The sequence below is a fragment of the Schistocerca gregaria genome, chromosome 8, assembly GCF_023897955.1.
Source record: "Schistocerca gregaria isolate iqSchGreg1 chromosome 8, iqSchGreg1.2, whole genome shotgun sequence".
NCBI classification, from domain to species: Eukaryota; Metazoa; Arthropoda; class Insecta; order Orthoptera; family Acrididae; genus Schistocerca; species Schistocerca gregaria.
In genome coordinates, this window is record NC_064927.1 from 71,772,895 (window position 1) to 71,793,738 (window position 20,844).

The 20,844-nt window shown below is 39.0% G+C and overlaps 1 protein-coding gene across 1 annotated transcript in view; it reads left to right on the forward strand.

Moving 5' to 3' along the window:
* The window catches only part of LOC126284103 (ubiquitin carboxyl-terminal hydrolase 32), a 203,137-nt gene that overhangs the window by 80,582 nt on the left and 101,711 nt on the right, over positions 1-20,844 (forward strand). The window contains exons 14-21 of the mRNA XM_049982761.1: positions 2,065-2,234; positions 4,840-4,996; positions 5,818-5,959; positions 14,199-14,304; positions 14,398-14,571; positions 14,648-14,822; positions 19,459-19,610; positions 19,691-19,886. Coding sequence (XP_049838718.1) covers positions 2,065-2,234; positions 4,840-4,996; positions 5,818-5,959; positions 14,199-14,304; positions 14,398-14,571; positions 14,648-14,822; positions 19,459-19,610; positions 19,691-19,886 — 1,272 coding nt within the window. The remainder of the gene's footprint in view (positions 1-2,064; positions 2,235-4,839; positions 4,997-5,817; positions 5,960-14,198; positions 14,305-14,397; positions 14,572-14,647; positions 14,823-19,458; positions 19,611-19,690; positions 19,887-20,844) is intronic.

Below are 20,844 nucleotides of genomic sequence, written 5' to 3' on the forward strand. Positions count from 1 at the left end.
ATTTGATAGAAAAATACCTACTCTCAAAGTGGCAGCAGGAGAACATATCTACATCAACATTCATACTCTGCAAACAACTGTGAGGTGCATGGCAGAGGGTACATCGTATGATATCAGTTGTTAGGGTTTCTGCCTGTTGCTTTCCCATATGGAGTGTGGGAAGAATGATCGTCTGAATGCCTCCATGCATGCAATAGTTATTCTAGTTTTACCCTCACCCATCCTCATGTGAGTGATACGTGGGATGTTTTAGTATATTCCTAGAGTCATCGTTTAAAGCTGGCTCTTGAAAGTTCGTTAACAGACTTTCTTGGGATAGTTTAAGTCTAGCTTCAACAATTTGCCAGTTCAGTTCCTTCAGTATCTCTGTTGCATGAGTGATTTGTAAGCAATCTCCTTTGTAGACTGATTACACTTCCCCAGTATTCTACCAGTAAACTGGAGTATACAATCTGCTTCACCCACTACTGAGCCTGTGTGATCATTCCATTTCATATCCCTACAAAGTATTATCCCCAGGTATTTGGCTGACAACAGTAACTCATTGATTTTACAATCATAGGATACTACTTTTTTTCATTTTGTGAAGTACATAATTTTACATTTTTGAACATTGGAAACATGTTGCAAATCTTTGCACCACATTTTAATCTTATAAAGAGCTGACTGAATATTTAAGAAGCTTCTCTCAGATAGTACTCCATTATAGATAATGGCTCCATCTGCAAAAAGCCTGATCCTATTGTTAATATTGTCTGCAAGGTCACTAATATATAACATAAACTGCAAGGATCCCAACACTCTTCCTTGAGGCACACCTGATGTTACTTCTACAACTGATGACGACTCTCCATCCAAAATAACATGCTGCTTCCTCCCTACCAAGAAGTCCTCAGTCCATTCAGAAATTTCACTACATACCCCATATGATCGTATATTTGACAATAAGTGTAGATGTGGTACTAAGTCAAATGCTTTTTGGAAATCAAGAGACACTGCATCTACCTTGTTGCCTTGATCCAAAGCTTTCAATATGTCAAGTGATAAAAATGAGTTGGGTGCCGCAAATTCAATACAGAATCTAATAGGGATTCCATCAGAGACTGAAACTTTGATCAGTTTTAATGATTTCAGCTCTTTTTCAACAGCAGTGACACTAATACCAATTTCATTCATCATTTCAGTCGTATTAGGATTAAATTGGGGCAATTCTCCTGGATTTTTCTTTGTAAAGGAATATTTGAAAAACAGAGTTAAGCATATCAGCTTTTGCTTTGCTACCCTCAATTTCAGTTCCTGTCTCATTCGTTAGGGACTGATCACTAACTTTGGTGCCACTAACAGCCTTTACATACGCCGAGAATTTCTTTGGGTTTTGTGAAATGTCATTTGACAATATTCTGCTGTGATAGTCAGTGAAGGCATCACACACAGCTCTCTCGACAACCAGACGTAATTTGTTTAGCATCTATCTATCTGTAGCCCAATGCTTTTTTTTTTTTTTTTTACACCTATTATGCAGGTAAGTAAAGATGCCACCAATCATTATGGTGTTTTTGGGGAACCTACCTACAAGTAAACTGAGATATTCTCTAATGCTTTTGGTTACATCAGGAGATGAGTCTGGTGGGCGATAGAAGGATCCAATTATCACTTTATGCCCACCTGTGATACGGAGTCTTGCCCAAACAGTCTCACATGCAGCTTCAATTTCTGTCTCGGTGGAGTTGAGTTTCTTGTCTACTGCGACAAATACGCCACTTCCATTTCCCATTTGCCTATCATTTCATTGTACGCACAAATTTTTGCTAAAAAGCTCACTGCCATCAGTTTCATGTTTTAATTACATACGTAATACTTAATACCTTTTACATCTGTGTTCTCCTGCAGCCACTTGGTGAGTAGATTTTTTGTTTATCAGGTCCATTATATTTGGTAATTATAATGTTTTAGTTACCATAATTAAATAATATTTTTGTGAAAAAGTGCTTTTTCTTCTCACTATGAAAATTATGGTATTAGATTTTATAAAAGAAATTAATATGATTATTTTTAACATTGCAGGTTCCACAGGTTATGCCTACGTTTCCAATTTCCCCACACCACCTAAGCGACAATTAGCATATGTGGCAGCGTTCAGCCGCATGGCTACGATTAAGCAAGTCTACGACTTCTTGTGTGCTCGTCTCAGGATAAGACCAGAGGACATGAGGTTATGGCATTATAGGGACGAGGTAAGTTAGATGACATGGATATATCTTAATTTGAAGTACATACCATGACACTTTTGTAGCTAATCGTAACCTACAGTAATCAACTACCTGAACTTGCGTACTTGTCATAGATACAACATGCACACATTAGAAAACTATATGTATATTTACAACTTCAGTGAATTTTATTGCGTCAAAATGAGTTATTGCACATGGCTAACCACTGAGTACAGGTTACATTCTCCTCTGCCAAAACAACAATAGTCTTGCGGTTTTTTAAATTTATTGTGGCCTACTAAGGAGTGTGTGTGTCACTTAAATAGCTATTTTTTTCTCTTCTTTTCTTCCTAGTATCTCTTCATTTTGTCATGTGAGAATCATAGGAATGTGTCCCCAAATACCTGACTATCAGCTATTGTTTCAAAATGACATCTCTCTCTCTCTCTCTCTCTCTCTCCTCCAGGTGAGAATAAGCTGCTGTGTATCTCCAAGTTGTGGATTAATTTTAGAGACTGATAGACATATTGGTACATATGTTCTTTTGTCTTGAAGTGGATCTCAATTTTGGCATTTTGATCTACCTGATGTAAGGTACTGTCCAGACATGGCAGCTAAGGCCATTTTCTGCCAAAGATGAGTGGATCACAATATACAGTAGTGACATCAGGATTGCTAGAAATAACATTGGAATGAAGATGTGGTTAAATGTGAATCTAATGAATTAGAATCGTATACTTTTCAAGAACACCAGAAGATTGCAGAGAGCAGTCCAGTTGGTTTGTTCTCAAACACTAGCGGAGGACAAAATCGAAGTGTGTGTGTTGCACCACATTTCTTCATGTGTGCAAACTCTAAACATTCCTACGATACAGCAATGCTTGTCTGAGCCTCGACACTCTTTAATGGAGTGCAGTTCAACCCATGCCAGTATATAGAGGCGTACAAAAATTTACAGCTGTGACTCTTCAGGGTAGTTTACTGTTGTTCAGGCTACATCAAAACAAAGGCGGTATGAAGTCCTTGAAATTGACTAAAAAGAATAACAGGATTTTGGTGCTATGCATAGAGAACCGTTGAAAAATATGAAAATTAACAATGAACGAAATAAAGTACAGTGACTTAAGGTGATACAGCTTCAGTAATGCAGAAGTTATTTTAATCAAAAATTTTTCAAACATTCCCATGGTCAACAGTTCAGAAGATTGCCAGTTTAGAGAAGATTTTGACAGTCTTTCAGTTGAAACTGAAATACATGGAGCACTAAAACTCCAGGAAGAGAAAAGAAGACCTTACTGATCTTTACCACACCAGCATTATCAGGGAAAGATATACGCATTTTACAGAACTCTTTGAGATGAGAAAGTTAAAGATTCAGACAACAGGGATGTTGGTTGTGATGAAAGTAAGTGAGAAAGTGAACAGTCATGGGTGACATCGGTGCAAAAATGGACTAATATTCATTTATTTTATCTGCAATTTACCCATTTGTACTATGGAAATTAACTTTTTCTGGTATATTTTCTCAGTTGAGTGCATATCTCCAAAGTGTGATACCACTATTTAGGTTGATTCACTTAGAATCATAATGACTTATCTTCGTAGCAATATATTAAACAAAAAACAAAGGTGAACCTGTAAGAACTATATTTAAAGATACATCATAATCTGACAGCTTTTCAATGTGTGTTCTTTAGTTGTGTAGAGATTTTTCTATATAATTTGTGTTGTGTCACTGAAACAAGCAATTTAAATTTTAAAAATATCATCTCTCATCTGTCCTGTAAAATCGCTAAAATCAAATTGTGTTCCTCCGATACTCGTACAGCAATTTTTTTTTTTTTTTTTTCCATGGAATTTCTTTTTATATTCCTGTGTCCATCTTCACTTTAATCTGGTAGGTTTCTTAAGAAACATGTATAGTTTTAACAGAGAAAGGAAAATAAAGTCTGGCAGTAATAGTTCCTCGAATCCAAGGTTGGTTTGACCATGTAGTAATTAATTGATCAAACCGGCTGAAGTTATGGAGGGTCTGCAGTCTAATCTTTCTCACATAATTATTTATAGTAATTTAACTTCTGCTTTTGAACTGGGATAGTTAGAATGTGTCTTGAAATATTTTCTGTGACATGGTGTATGCAGCTATTACTACCGGATAGCTGAGCACTTTAAAGTGTCTGGTTCCGGAACACAGATTGGTGCACCAGCCTCAAATCAAATCCATATTGCAAATTAAATATGGGACGGGGGTTGATATCGGCCAGTCTGTATGTGGTTTTTAGATGAGGTAAATGCCTGACTGGTTTCCCTGTCACGCCTTGGTTACACATTGCACAAACATTTCAAGAAACATTGTCACATTTGACCATGCGATCAACATTACATGCAGTCAGAAGCGGTGTGCGGATTCCTTCCCAACAGGGTGGGGGGGGGGGGGGGGGGGGGAGGAGGAGGAGGAGGAAGAAGGACAGTAAGTTTAAAATGCCTTTGGGAGTGATGACCCCATCTTAATAATAGCATATGTAAAAGTATGATACATGATATCAGTCCCAACCTGGCATTTGCAGGATACAGAATAATAGAAGGGAAAGGAAGAAAGTGTATGCAACTGTATTGTTCTCTGTTGCAGAACAACATGCTTCTTATTGAGGATGAAGAACCTACTTTGGAGGATTTGGGTATAATGGACGAAGACCAGCTTTTGATTGAAGTCAGGAACAAAGACCTTACTTGGCCTGAAGAAATGGGATCACTGGCAAATCATTTACAGGACAAGCGTAAACCATGTGAGTGCTTGCAGCTGAAGCTTAATTTGGTACGACATAAAAATTGTCTAACTCTCATCGCGCGTGTATTTCTTGTGTAGAATTTTACTGTAGACTTGACTGTAGTAGAAAAAGACAGACGACTATGGCTGTTCAGCAGAGAATGTATTAATGGGATTGTACATGATGTACAAGAGACTGTTATTGAATTTCTCATTTATGGAACCTTAGATCTCTCCATTTTGGACAAAAACCAAAATAAGAATATGGAGTTTGCTGTAACAAGAAGGGTAAGTTACTCTGAATGCAGTTTGTGGGAGGGAGTTAACACACCTGTCTCCCCCGTCTCGTAGTCATTAATGTCTCCTTTCTCAAAATGGGTCCACCACTACTTGCTCAAGCCGCAACTCAGTTGTGCTTGAGACACTGAAACATTCTTGGCTGTAATGAAATTTGAACTCCTAAGCTGCAGATAGGAACAGTAGTAATGCAACATATTAAAAAGTTGAATCTTAATGCTATTGCAGAGAGCAAGTAAAAGAAGAAGAAAAGTAAACCTATAAAAAATAAAAGTGAGCAGATCAGAGCTTACATTTAGTGAAATGCAGTTACTAGACTAGTACCATGGATCTTAAAAATTTTAACTTATTCGACATTTTCTTTATCAGCTTGGTAAGCAGGAATAGTACACAGTCGAGGGAATGTAAATGCTGTTGGTGTGCCAGCTCAGGGTGACCCATTAGCAACTAGTATTTATCTGCCTGGTCCGTACTATGTATGTTGTGTTATGTAGTAGTTATTTAAAGCTTTATTGTAATATTTATAAATAATTCACTTTACAGCTGTCCCAGCTGAAAGAGGAGCGACTGGTCTCAACAACTTGGGTAATACATGCTTCATGAATGCTGCATTGCAGTGTGTGAGCAACACAAGGGCTCTGACTCAGTATTTCACAAGTAACATGCACCTTTATGAACTTAACAGGTGAGTTAAGGTGTATCTGTATTTTGTCAATTTTCTTACACTTCAGATGTTTGAGTTGTAATACGAGAACATAGATACTGTATTTATCAGTGAGTACGGAGTTGTTATATTGTCTAAGAGTAATATATATTATCCGTTGTCTGTAAGGATTTAAAATTGGTGCACTATGGTAGTTTCGGACTACAAGATTGACAGGCAGTAACTGGAATTAAAGATCAGTGTTTAGTGGTAGGAAATGCAATGTTATCATATGATATTTGCTTAGAAGGGGTTGGAATAAATGGTCATAACTTACCTGCGAGAGACAAAATTCTTATTACTGCCAATTGAAACATTGTAAAGGGTTGTTGTTGTTGTTGTTGTTGTTGTTGTTGTTGTTAATGTTGTCGGCTACCTATCCATTAGGTGGTGTATTTAGTAAAATACCCTACCCACCTTGCAAAACTGCCAGTTTTTATCAATACTACTGTTTATAAGGGTATGGCTTTTCACCTTCCTAGTGCTACTGACTTCAGTTTACTAACCTCTACCTTGTGTCTTTTAAAGTAGTCCTGTAGATCTCGCCCTGATTGGCATCTTCTCCACATAGGCACAGGTTTTGAGATACAAACAATAAACTGTGCTGTACTGGAGTGACAGTGTGGGACAAAATCCAGTGCTACAAAATAGTTATCAAAATACAGGCTGCCATTTGAATTTTGTTCGTTAATGTTGAGTGGTAACTAAGAAATGCAAGTAAGAGCCAGATTATTCTCGTTCATGAAATCAAATTCCGTGAAAACTAACTAAGTTCAGAGCACAACAACAAGACACAATCTAATTCTGGTCTGAGCTGCCAAAGATGACAGCCATGTGCGCATGAGGTATGCTTACATGTGTGAATGAATGAATGAATGTGTGTTTTTTTCTTTCTTTCTTTCTTTCTTTCTTTCTTTCTTTCTTTTTTTTTTTTTCTTTTACAAAGGCTGTAGCTGGAAGCTAATCTATAAGGGTCTTTTAATTGTCCCTGTCTGTAAATTATCTTGTCATCTTTGTGGTAAGTAGTGAACTATCTTTTCCATACATTGTTGATATTCCAAACTGGAGTTTCCATTGTTTTTATCTAATGGTATTACAAGATGGTCAAAACATTACATGATTGTTCACCAAGCTACTGTGCAATACGACAAATGGTTTTTGGTAACTTGTTACACTATACTGTCCAAAGCACGTGTCGCATTTGTTTGTAACTTGTATGTAACAATTCACATGAAGTTTCATATCAATGTTTTCTGTGGCCTTGTTAATTGTGACAGATAATTACTGGCATTGTACTCTGTGGCTGTCGCAAAGCGTGTTGCATCATTCATACCATAGTGGGTTACATTAACAGTTTGGTGCCTGCTTATTCATTGCACACTTCTGATAGATTCATTGTCTTCCACTGGTAATGGGTTAGTTAAATGTTCTTCTCTTTTTTTGTTTTGACTTCTGTTAATGACTTACGAAATTATTATTACACTTCTATTACTATAACTAATGTTGATGGTATGGCTGGAGGAGCATAGCAGTGTTCAAATAATAAATATTAACTAACTGCTGTATGCTGCTTTGCACCACATTTAATATGTGATTCCTGGATTTCTATGTGGTTCTCCAGCACGATAAGTCAATACTAGTAGGCAGATTCCCACCCTGAGAAACCATCTGCCGCACAGCTTAGTGCGTGGTTCTCTTTCCCTACTTTGTTGCTACTAAATGTTCTTGAGTGACTGACTGTAAGTAGAAGTAAAATAATTTTTTTATGTAAATAGTCTGAAGAGGCAAGTGAAACTTGGTACCAGTGCCGGGAATCGAACCCGTGTGCCCTGCTTAATAGGCAGGTGCATTAGCCACTAAACCACCTTGGTACAGCGGTTCACATAACTGCTCATATTACCCTGACATGCTTCCCTCCTGGATAGAAATTCTCACTGTCACCTCAGTCTGCTTCAAATTCCTACTTACATGCGAACAGAATTGCCGAGGCTCTCAATGTTCTGGATCAGTACCTCAGCATCGAATGTAAATGGGGGGGGGGGATTTGATTCCTGGCCTTGGTACAAATATTCACTCACCGCTTCAGTCTATATACATAAAATCATATCTGTATAAGACCATAAAAACTCTGAAATTGTGTCCTTTCATTTCATTGTGTTCTCTCTATTTGCTGGAATCAGCACTTCATCCACATAATGTCACCTTTGCTGGTAATTCCTCTCTTACTGCAAGTGTATCACATGAAAATAATGATATTAACCCATGTAAACGAAAGCTGTATATTTTCTTCATTCTTCAGCTAATGGTACCCGCCAGAAGTTGACTGCAAGATCAATACTAGATATAACCTGAATATTCTTAAAACTTTTGAACCAGCTCCTCTAATATTTTTGGTTTATCCATTTTTATAATAATAATTTTGTTTGTTGCTCTTGCAGCCACCTACAAATATGATGTCCACTATTCTCATCTACATTATTTTGTAACATCTTTTCCTGACTACATACGGTACAAGTATTCTCTCTTCAGATTCTCCATTTGTGCCACCTACGAGTTCTATTATTCCATTTTCAATTTCCTCAGGGTAATCGTTAACTTTGCCTTTTAGTACTTTAAACATGAACCTCACTCTGTTTATGCTATGGGCTCACACATCCTGTAAATAACAACTTGTCTTCCTCTCTACCTATACTTTTTTTAACAGCTCCTGTTGCAAAATCCACCACAACACAGATCTCTGTTAACCCCAAAATTAATTTGATGTAAAATTAAGGAATGGTCATTACATTCACATTAAACATTTTATCTTTAATTTCAATCAGCAACATTGCTTGGTTCTTTATTAACTTACTTTTAACATCAGTGGCTCCAACAGTTCTCACCACTTGCACTAGCAGTTCTGGAGTATCATTTCCCTCTTTCAACTTTAAGTGTAGCTCTACATTTATTACACAAATGTCGCTCTGTGAACCTAGAATAGCTAATACTTCTGTACCGTATCTTTCAGTGACCTTATTGTCCTCTTCAAATATTAAATCTTCCTTAACAGCATCCCTCTCCTCATGTCCCAAATAATTAACATTAACTGGACATTGTTCTAAATCAGTTTTCAATTGGACATCATCAGAACTCCTAAAGTAGTTTGTCTGCATTGGCGTGTTCATTTCACTCATATTTCTTTGCAATTTCTGGCCTCATCCTTTCTATGTCACCTATTGCCTCTCTCTGATACTGATCATTATTACTGTTGAAATTTCAACAGTAACATCCTCCTCTACCTTTAGCAGGTTGTTTCTTTATCTATTATTAGTAACATAAGGAGAAGATTGATTGCTATTGACCCAAAAGATGACACGTGAAGTTGCAGATAGGCACAACAACACAGTTACACATTTCTTCACACAAGCAAGTGCACTTCACACACACATGACCACCATCTCTGGCGGTGGTGGGGAAAGGGAAGGGATAGCAGGGTATGGGTAAGGAGAGAGAAAAGTGCTGTCTGACAGAAGGGGCAGGGAAGAGGGTTCAGAAACTGTTAATTGGAGGTTGTGGAGACAGTAGGTTAATGTAGGTTGAGGCCGGTCTAATATCAGGAGTGGAGAATGTGTTGTAAGGATAACTCCCATCAGTGCAGTTCAGAAAACCTGCTGGTGGAGGAGAGGGTCCAGACAGCCCAGTTGTGAAGCAGCATTTGAAATCAAGCATGTTATGTTCAGCTGCATGTTTTGGCACAGTGTGGGCTACTTTGCTCTTGGTCACAGTTTGGCAGTGGATGTTTATCCTGGTGGACAGCTGGTTGGTAGTCATACCAGTATAAAAACGCATGCAGTGATTGCAGCAGAGCTGGTAGATGATGTGGCTTCTTTCATAGGTGGACTGGCCTCTGTTGGGCTAGGATAAACCCATGACAGAACTGGAATAGGATGTGCTGGGTAGATGGAATGGGTACGTATTGCACCTGGCTTTGCAACAGGGATATGATCCCTATGGCAAGGGTTTGGGATTGGGAATAGCATAGTGATGAACTAGGATTTAGTGGAGCTTGGGTGTGCAACATAATACCAATTTAGGAGGGATGGGAAATGTGTTGGTACGGTTGTTCCTCGTGTCAGGGCATGACAAAAGGTAATCAAAGCCCTGAAGAATGGTGTGGTTCAGTTGTTCCAGTCCAGGGTGATATTGGCTGATAAAGGGGACACTCTTTTGTAGCTGGTTTTCTTGGAAGGGGTGGGAGGATTTGAGGCTCGGAGCCAAGACACCCTGTAGTCATTCCTTTAAGACCTCAGCACCTTCTCTCCCATTTGCATCACCTGGTCATCTTCAAGCCAGTATGCCACCATCCTTGACATTGGCTTCCTCCTCTCTGATGGCTCCATCCACACCTCTGTCAATCCTAAACCCACCACCCACCAACCACCAACAGTACCTGCATTTTGACAGCTATCATCCCTTTCACAACAAAACACCTCAGCTTGGCCACTGGTGGGGCGGCATACCTACAGTGACAAGAACTGCCTTGCCCACTTTGCTGAGGATCTCACCAGGGCTTTTGCACACAGGCACTATTCCCCAGATCTAGTTTGCAAACAGATTTCCCATGCAATTTCCCCACACACCCTCAATCCTACAACAACCATCTAGAACCAGCTACTAAGTAGTTCTGCCTTTGTCACCCAGTACCAACCTAGATTGGAACAAGTGAACTACACCCTTCATCAGGGCTTTGATTACAGGTCATCAAACCTTGAAGTGAAGGACATCTTACTCAAAATCCTTTCCACATCCCCTAAAGTGGTGGTCCATTGTGCCCCCCCCCCCCCCCTCCCAGAGCACCACAGTGTTCTAGTCCACCACCATGCTATCCCCAATCCCAACCCCTTGCCACAGGTATCATATCCCTATGGAAGACACAGGTTCTAGACCTGTCCAATCCACACACCCAGCACTTCCCCTTTTAGTCTTGTTTCAGGCTTATCTTACTCCAACAGAGACTTGGTCACCAGTGAAAGCAGACATGTCCTGTACCAGCTCTGCTGCAATCACTGCCCAACTTCTTATATTGGTATGACTACCACCAGCTGTCCACCAGGATGAACAGCCACCACCACAATGTAGAGTTGAACATTTCAATGGCTGCTTGACAATGTGGGCCATCTGAATACTCCCCTCAGCTACCAACTTTTTGGAACTATCCATATGGGAGTTGTCCTGACAGTACACTCTTCACTCCTGAAATTATCCCAACCCCAATCTCTTAACCAACTGCCCCCACACCCTCCAGCTATCAGTTTCCATCCCTTCCGTCCTAACATCTCATCCACTTTGTGTGCTGCCCTCTGCCAATGCATCTGCTCATCTTTCTCCTTCTCCACTTCTCTCCTTTTTTGCCTTCCATTCCTTTCCACAGTCGCCAACTCCCTGCTCCTAGCCTTCTACCACTACGTCTCTAGTGCCTTTCTATCCCTTCCGCTTCCCTGTCCCTGTCCATAGATATACAGGGTGATTCAAAAAGAATACCACAACTTTAGGAATTTAAAACTCTGCGACGACAAAAGTCAGAGCTAAGCACTATCTGTCAGCGAATGAAGGGAGCTATAAAGTTTCATTTAGTTGTACATTTGTTTGCTTGAGGTGCTGTTGACTAGGCGTCAGCGTCAGTTGATGCTAAGATGGCGACCGTTCAACTGAAAGCTTTTTGTGTTATTGAGTATGACAGAAGTGAATCGACGACTATTGTTCAGCGTGCATTTCGAACGAAGTATGGTGTTAAACCTTATGATAGGTGGTGTATTAAACGTTGGTAGAAAGTTTACAGAGAATGGGTGTTAGTGCAAAGGGAAAAGTTCTGGACTGCCGAGAACGAGTGATGAAAATGTAGCATGCATCCAGCAAGCATTTGTTCGCAGCCCAGGAAAATCGACTCGCAGAGCTAGCAGAGAGCTGCAAATTCCACAATCAACTGTATGGAGAGTCCACATTGGCACTTATCTGTCTGTAACTACTTGAAGTCAACTACCCGAGGCGATGGATTGGCACATATCCATCCCCACATACACAGACACTTTCTTATGCAGGGAGAGATAAAGGTGTGAAAAAAGTCGAAAAAGTGTTGGTTTGAGATGAGCTATGTTGATCCTGTGCTGAACTTAGGTTGGTGAACAACAATGGGTGCAAAGGTTAGGTAGTTATGTTGTCTCCAGATCACGTTAAAGGGTGGGGAAATTCAAGAAAATTTCGAACAAAAGAAGGGGAAAAAAATTTTTTTCGAACAAAGTTTACGCGCGCGTGCGCACACGCGCACGCCCACGCGCACGCGCACTTTGCTGTATAGTATTTATGTAGGAGGTGTAATAAATTTCTAAACCTCTTGAAGTTACATAAAGACATTCTTGACATGTTCTAATTATGGATTTAGTAGGAAGATTGATTAACAGTTGTGTTCAAAAAGATATTATCTGTTATATCATGATATGGAGACTGTAGTAACAGATGGCATTACTGTGCCCATATGTCACACCCTTTTCGTGCTGATTTTTCATTAGAAAAACTGGTAGATGTTTCATAGACAGTGACTTTACGGTGTCAGTAACTTGCTGCCATGATATTTTGGTGGAGTGCCATTTTACTGTCCTTGAATCAATACAGAAGGTGACTACTGATTAATAACGTACAGATAATGCGAAACAGATTTAATGGTTATCTTTTCTTATTATTTATCTGTCCTTACATATATGCAATTTGTTATTAATGATTTCTTCTAAATATTAATATTTCAACATGCTGCTGTATCCACAAGCTTGTACGCAGAGGCCTGTTATAGTTTCCATTCATTAAATTACTGCTAATTGCAGATGATTAGGCAAATACATCACATCTGCTTGAATAACAATAATGGAAATTCCTGGATAGGGCAGCACATAAAATAAAGGAAAGGCAACCACTTGGCTCTAGCAGATCGATGCAGGGAGCACAAAAGCACGTAACAGAAAACAGCACTTACATTGGCATTTGAACATCAGTTCTGTTTCTAGCAAAAGTACACACTTTCATACAAATAACCACACACATCCAAAACCATGCTCCTGTGGCCATCGAAATAGAAATTATCGATACTCTATCATCGAAAGGAGTTGCCCGAGTGGATGGAAGTGCGGATGGGGTAGGGAAGGCCACGAGGAGAGGATACCGGTAATGAGGGAGGTCTTTGCACAGATGACTGCACGGCTGCCAAGACAAGTTGAGTACAGAGGTTACAGCGAGCAGAGGTGTAGGAAGAGGGAGAGGGGGAAACTGAGAAGGGAGAGATGTGCATACAAAGGGTGTGTGTGTGTGTGTGTGTGTGTGTGTGTGTGTGTGTGTGTGTGTGTGTGTGTGTGTGTGTGTGTGTGTGTGTGTGTGAGAGAGAGAGAGTGTGAGTGAGAGTGAGAGATAATATATGAACTGGATGGAGGAGGAGTGTGGACAGAAGAGAGAAGTGGAAAAAATCATTTGAGACATTGAGAACAGCTTAGTTGGGGCTTAGTTCAGGGGGGCCTTCACTCCCCCCCCCCAGTTCCCCACCCCACCACATCGGTCACCCCCCCCCCCCTCTCCCCCAATCCCCTCTCCCGTTCTTCATGTTCCTGCCTCTCTGTGTGCTGTGTCCTCTTCACTCATTTAGCTTTGATGTGTAGCCACACAGTCATCTGCTCAAAGAACTGCCTCTTTCCTGCTACCCCTCCTTGCGTCCTCTCCTACCCCCTCTTGACTCCTGTCAGCTCAATAAACTGCTTTCAGTAACAGAGTATCAATAATTAGTCTTATTGTAGCCATGAGAGAATCTGTTTGGATGCCTGTGCGCCTGGGTGGTTGTGTGTGAATGTGTGTACTTTTGCAAGGAAAAATAGCAATTGCTCAAAAGCTAGTGTGAATTCCTGTTAGGTGTTTCTGTGCTCCATGCATCGATCCGCTATAGGTGAGTGCCTTTCCTGTATTTTACGCATTGCTTCTTCCATGATTTTCTATTATTATTATTAATATTAATATTATTATTATTATTATTATTATTATTATTATTATTATTATTATTATTATTATGGTCGTCGTCTGTGGCCGACATAGTTTTAGTAGTATTTACTTGTTGCTAATAAATTTATTTATTTCAATATTACTGATTTGGTTTGTAACCATGTCAAAGGCAGAAAGTAAAGAGATATTACAATTCCTTTGCCTGTTCCAGAGCAAATCCTCTAGGGATGAAGGGTCATATTGCTAAGAGATATGGGGATTTGATCCATGACATTTGGAGTGGAACTGCAAAAACGATAGCACCTCTGAAGCTCAGGGTTTGTTGATAATTCTGAGTACATCATATTTGAGGATTACTACAAAAGATTTTGTAAGCAGAGATATCTTATTTGGAATTTTGTCGGTTGCAGTGGACAATAGGAAAGTATGCACCACGTTTCAATGGTTTTCAGCAGCATGATTCACAAGAGCTGTTGGCCTTTCTTCTCGATGGGTTACATGAAGATCTTAATAGGGTGCATGATAGACCTTATGTAGAGCTCAAAGACAGTGATGGAAGACCTGATGTCATAGTGGCACAAGAGGTATAGTAGCAAACTGTGTTACTGTTAACTTCATCTGCACTGATACATAACAATTAAATATTAATTATTGTTCAAGGCCTGGGAAAACCATATTCTTCGGAACAAGTCGATTATAGTGGACCTGTTTCATGGCCAACTCAAGTCTAAAGTGACATGTAAAGTGTGTGGCCATGAGAGTGTGAGGTTTGATCCATTTAACTACCTCTCATTACCACTGCCTATGGAGAGCTACATCCATGTGCAGGTTATTGGTGAGTATGGCTTTAGTCTTGTACATATTATTTCCTAATTCTTATCCATTAATGTTGTCTGGTGCTTTCATCCACAGACATAAGACAGCATCATATTTCTTTTGTTGATTGTCAAGTTTTTGCTATACTGAGGCCATTAGCAAATGGTTCTTCAGTATAACCACAATTATTAAACATGTCATAACATGTATCGTTGTAAATATTACGTATAGTACTTGAACCAACATGTAAGTACTCACCAACAGTGCCGCATCATAAATCAAAAATATACGGAGTAAAGAATAATTCAGAGAATGTAATAGCTAAAAATAAAGTTATACTTCAAAAAGAAGTTGCAAAAAAAATATTAAAAGAATAGCTAGGCCCTATTACCTTACCTAGGTGTAGTGTGACTAAACCTCATGCATCTTTAAAACACACTGAAGAAGGCATCAGTTTCCAAAATGACAACATCCTAAAGAAGTTGATTCTTCAGAATTTAAATAAATGTGAACCTTTCTCTAAGTCAGCCATATGTAAGATAAAATGTGGAGCATACCATAAATAATACAAAAGGGCATGCTGAGAAGTACTGCCTCTGTGTGAAAACTCTTAAAAGCTTTTTAAGTAAAATGAAAGTTACTAACATTCTACAGCTTTATACTCTATTCCTACATATGTGTTTCTCAGCATTGTCATCCTAGCGACAAACACATTTCTCCTAGTGAAAGACCAGTTCGTTGATACCTTATAGCTGCCAGCACTACCAATTTAGACAGGAAACTCCAGAGTTTCCACATTTTTCTCTCATCTTCAGTTATTCCATTATTTCTCCTGATCTTTAGCTAATTATGTTCAGACTCAAGTCATTTGTTTTGAAAACCCACCTCTTTTTTTTTTCTTTGCCTGTGGTCACAAGTCCTTCACTCATTAGTCAATTTTAGTAAATATATCTATTGAAGTTTATAGAAATCAGGATGTCATGCCTGTCCTGTATATTGATTGCTATTTTTCAACGGTGTAGGAAAAGACAGATTGCTGCTTCTTGTAAAGAAGACATATTCAGTTGCAGTCAGGCACAATTAAGACACTTGACATAAAGCTTTCAGCCACAGCCTTCATCAGTGAAAGAGAAACACACACCATTCATACACACAAGCAAGCACCCTGGCCCAAGATGCTGGAGTTGGCAGTCATGTGTGCATGAGGGTGTTTGCTTATGTGTATGAGTGGTGCCTGTTTCTCCTTTGTGGATGAAGGCTGTGGCTGAAAGTTTTACGTAAATGTCTTTTAATTGTGCCTCTCTGCAACTTAACATGCCTTTTTTATGATGAGTAACAATGTCTTTCTTACATTGTTGACATTCCAGCTTGCATTTCCATTTTTCCTCATTACTGCACATTTTGTAGATCGTATACTCATATTCCTCAATGCTGTCCTGTTTGGACTTTTGTATGTGGTGAACTTTCTTCAGGCAGTTGTATGATTTTACTTAAATGCAAAAAATAAATATATAAAATAAAATAAAAAGATAAATAAATCCCAACCTAGTACCAATTGCCTGGGTTGTGCTGTAGCTAAGGGGTATAACAATAATGGAAATGCCTGGATGGAAAAATGTGTAAAATGAGACCTAAAGCAATCAGATGCATGGCTCACAGAAACAAATAATAGAAAACACAAATTTTAAAACTTGAAAATAATAATATTTAAACTTATGGTCAAAGTATCATAAGCGATATAAATGGCAGGATAACTGCCTTTTATTGTGGGTTTCTGTGCACCATGCACTGCTCTGCTATAGTTACGTGGTTGCTTTTCTCTTATTTTACAAATCAGTTGGGTGGGTGGGTGGGTGGGGTACTTCTAGTGTGTTCATTGGCATTTTTGTAGCCATTATATGGCTCTGTGATGTCATAGACAGAGAGATCACTTGCCTTGAGACTATACTGAAAAGAAGCTGAATACCTATTGATTTTTAAAATTGAATCTCCCAATTTTTTAAAGTTGCTAGGTATGATACTGTCCCTCGAATGTTGATGGAGCCACAACATCGTCTCCACTTGCACTACATCATCACTATCAAAGTGAAGTCCTCGAAAGTATTCTTTAAGTTATGGAAACAGATGAAAATTGGATGGGGCCATTTCGGGACTGTATGGAGGATGATTGATGACAGTGAATGCAGGGTATAGCATTGTTGCAGAAATTCCTGCACTCATGTGTGGTCGGTCATAGTTGTGCTGAAGGAGAGGGTGCCCCATGTGTGAATGAAGTCTTTGAATTCGAAACTCAGTTATCACTCTCCAAAATAATTACGTTGGTTTGTTTTGTTACTTATATTCGTACTCTATATGATAGAAATAAACCATTGACACAGTCCAGCAGTTGATCTGAAGCTCTCGTATTTTACTGGATTTTGCAGTTTTCATACATTTTCTGTCAGTTGCTATACAATGTCAATGCTGCCTGGGTACTGCTATGCAGTGCCCTTGGGAACTGCGAACCAGCTTCTCTCCTGTAGACTTCAATCCACAGTGCCATCGATGCTGAAACAGACTTTTTTCTTCTACTTAGTGGTATAGTACCTCTAGAGAAGTTGAACTCAAAGTATTTTCTGTAATGTATGATTCTAACTACTTCTGATTGACTGACTACATAGGCATGAAATTCCAGCTAAATGTTTGCACAAGTGTGTGTCCCAAGAGACTCGGAAAATTTTGTTTGCAATAAAATCTGAATATCAGTTGCCTTTTCAGCAATGATTTCTTTTACATTACATAGGTCATGTGCTCCATCCTCTTCACTCCTAGTGCCGCAGAGTGAAAGACTCCAGTCAGTAGATAGAAGCAGCAGTCTGTGGCCCTCATTGCTGAGAGCACACGATCGCAACTCTGATTGTAACTCTGATCTGCACAAACCATCGAAAACCTCCCGAATTTGGGGTGCTTTCTACTTACTAAGTACCTTATCATACAAACATCTTTCGTTGGCCAATAGAGATCAAGGATGTGGAACATATCATTTTATGAATGACATGTTACACCTCAACATTTCGCACTGTAGGTTATGCGCTAAAGTTCAGAGGCCTCTAGGGGCAGAGGGCTGCCAATATGTAGACATGAAGAATAAAGATGTAGAATGTAAAATGTTTGTTTTATTTAAAAAGCTATGAGTTGCCACATAAAAAATTTGGAGGCATTATTTTCCAGCATGCCTTTGTATTGTACAGACTATGTAGGCCTTCAAGCAGTGTAATGTCATTATCTCGGCCTTTAGCATGTACGTAAGAGAAAACAAATACAAAACAGACAACTTTATCTCAACACTTCAGGTCCTTCACACAGTACATTAGGGGAAGACCGCATATTTTCAGTTCCTTGAGTATATTCCCAGTCACCTCAACAGCCAGCCTTACTTCATGGCACTGAGGATGCAAACAAAATTACTGTCTTTGATTGCTGTACAACAGTCCTTCCAACTATGAGAAATTGAGTAATGATGATGAAGTGGACTCATGAGTCCAAATGTTAGGTAATTAAAGAAATTTATTTTACAGTTGTAAGTATTGTAACATGTAGCATGTCATGCATCGTGTACAGATGCTATTTGTATATTTAAAATCTTAGAGCATAATTTGGTAATAAACAATATAGTACAGTTTCCTGTAACATATAAACTTTTGTCTTAAGACTACCATCTTTGGCTGCCACATGTGGTCTTCAGCAGAAATGGTAGCTAGGGAAGTAGGGGCATTGAGCAGCTGTTCGCACCGAATTGAGTATTTTACGTTATGACATAATGGAGACACACACACACACACACACACACACACACACACACACACACACACACACACACACACAAACTGTTTGCCAGGATTTTTGTCTAAAGATGAAAGTATACTAAGGAGAGATGTCCAGTTTTATTAGTTGCCTGTCAGCAAATTGTGCTTACATATTATATTGATGTATATCGATATTTCTATACAGGCGCCATTCAGGCTTCATTGTTAATGGTTCCAAATATCTTGATGTTTGTATAATGACCTGATAATTCTGCCAAGACTGTTTTGCAAATACGTACTTATATGTAATGTTTCCAATGTTACATGTTATGAAATGTATAAATGTAAATGTTGGATAACATTGTTGGCAGCAGTATCACATGGGGCACATTCAGCCACCTGTTGATACAGCGTTCTTTCTCTGCACGCATTTGCCCCGTCCCTTGTGGATAAGTGCGAGCTCTGTTGTGTGTTTATTTGTAGAGTGTAGGTGAGTGTAATGGATGCATGTGTAGTGTAGTGTTATGCTGGTGCTGAATGTCGATGACAATGACAATGGAAGCGAGAAGATGAAAGCCAGTGCCTGCTCATGGCCTATGCCTCTCAAATATCGCCAAGGGGGTCACCGAGCTTACCCAACAGTTATTGTTGTTGTAGAAACACATTTTTGTAAGTGCCACAGTTAATTCAAGTATTGAAAAATAAAACCTTCCAATCAGAAACAGGAAGATAATGTACTCTTTGCTGATTATTATGTAGTGGAAAAACTGCACATATTCCGGCACATTCCACATTTTCTATTTGTTTTGTTTAGACTGTTGTTTACTTTTGTACAATTTTGATGCTGTAACATTTTTTTTATTATTGCAGTAATGCGATTGGATGGATCCGTTCCTGTAAAATATGGCCTAAGATTGAACATGGATGAGAAATACAGCAGCATAAAGGCAGCATTGTCACCATTGTGTGGCATACCAGCTCACTTATTAAGACTGGCAGAAGTAACTGCTGCGCAAATAAAGGTAAACGACAAATTATTCCTCACAGTGTAATTTATTCAAGTGTTTTAAATGACATAACTTAAATATGTTTGATGGAACAGACTGTACCACCAGACGATCAAAAGATAAAAACTTTGGTCGGTGGTTGCCTTTATGCTTATGAGCTTCCTGAGATTGGTTCATTATTTGGAGAGGAAGAAAGACTTTCGATTTGCTCACAACGCTCTAACAGAGATGGACAAACATTTGTTGCAATCCAGCGGTCTGTACAACCACGCCCACCACCACTGGGTTCAGGTCAGTGCAAATTATTATGTATGCTGGCATCAGAATATTTCCTTGCATTATCATTAAAATAATTAACAGGTGTGATTGTTGTAGATAGCGAAGGGACACAGTCCATTATTTTACACACTACTACAACTACAAGACTTAAAAAGACAGGACGTTGTTCTTTGTAACTGTAGTCCTATCCACAATTAAACCATTCAAAATTACCACCTGTTTAAAGAAATTAATTTTATGGAAAATTCTAATGCCTTTGGGATTAATTTTGCAACTGTTTTCTTCATTCTGCATTTATTCTCATAAATGCTTGCTAGATTTCAACATGAAAATATTGAAGGAGTACTTTCAGGGAAGTGGAATGAGTCAAGTTATACCTTGATAGGTAGAAACAACCACTGCTGGTTATTTCTGTAAAGTGTACTAAAAACAAATTGTGACCAGTGCTAATGTACTCAAACTGATAATTACAGTAATTACTCCTAGATTATTTGATGTATGTGTTTTAAGAGAAACCAGCTACTTCAAAAACTTCTCATTACGTACTACTCAGCTCGTGGTATTATCTAATACTTCAAATAAATTATTTTAACTATACACAGACCACTATTAGATGTCTATAAACAAGCAAAATCAGGATCTATTTGGTGCAAATGTTTTGTTTCTCCATTTAGCATTGTAATTATCTCTATAGTTATTTGGAAGCTCTCACTTTCGGAAACATTTACCCTAAAAAAAGCCCCGTGAAAGTATTGCAAATTACTGGCTTTGCATAGATACTGTTTTGGTTACACTGAACAGCTCTGGCAATTAGTCATGCAAGTAACCTCACACTGGAAACATTCAGGTGTAGAACTTCTACATCCATACTCCGCAAGCCACCTGACGGTGTGTGGCGGAGGGTACCCTGAGTACCTCTATCGGTTCTCCCTTCTATTCCAGTCTCGTATTGTAGGAGGAAAGAAGGATT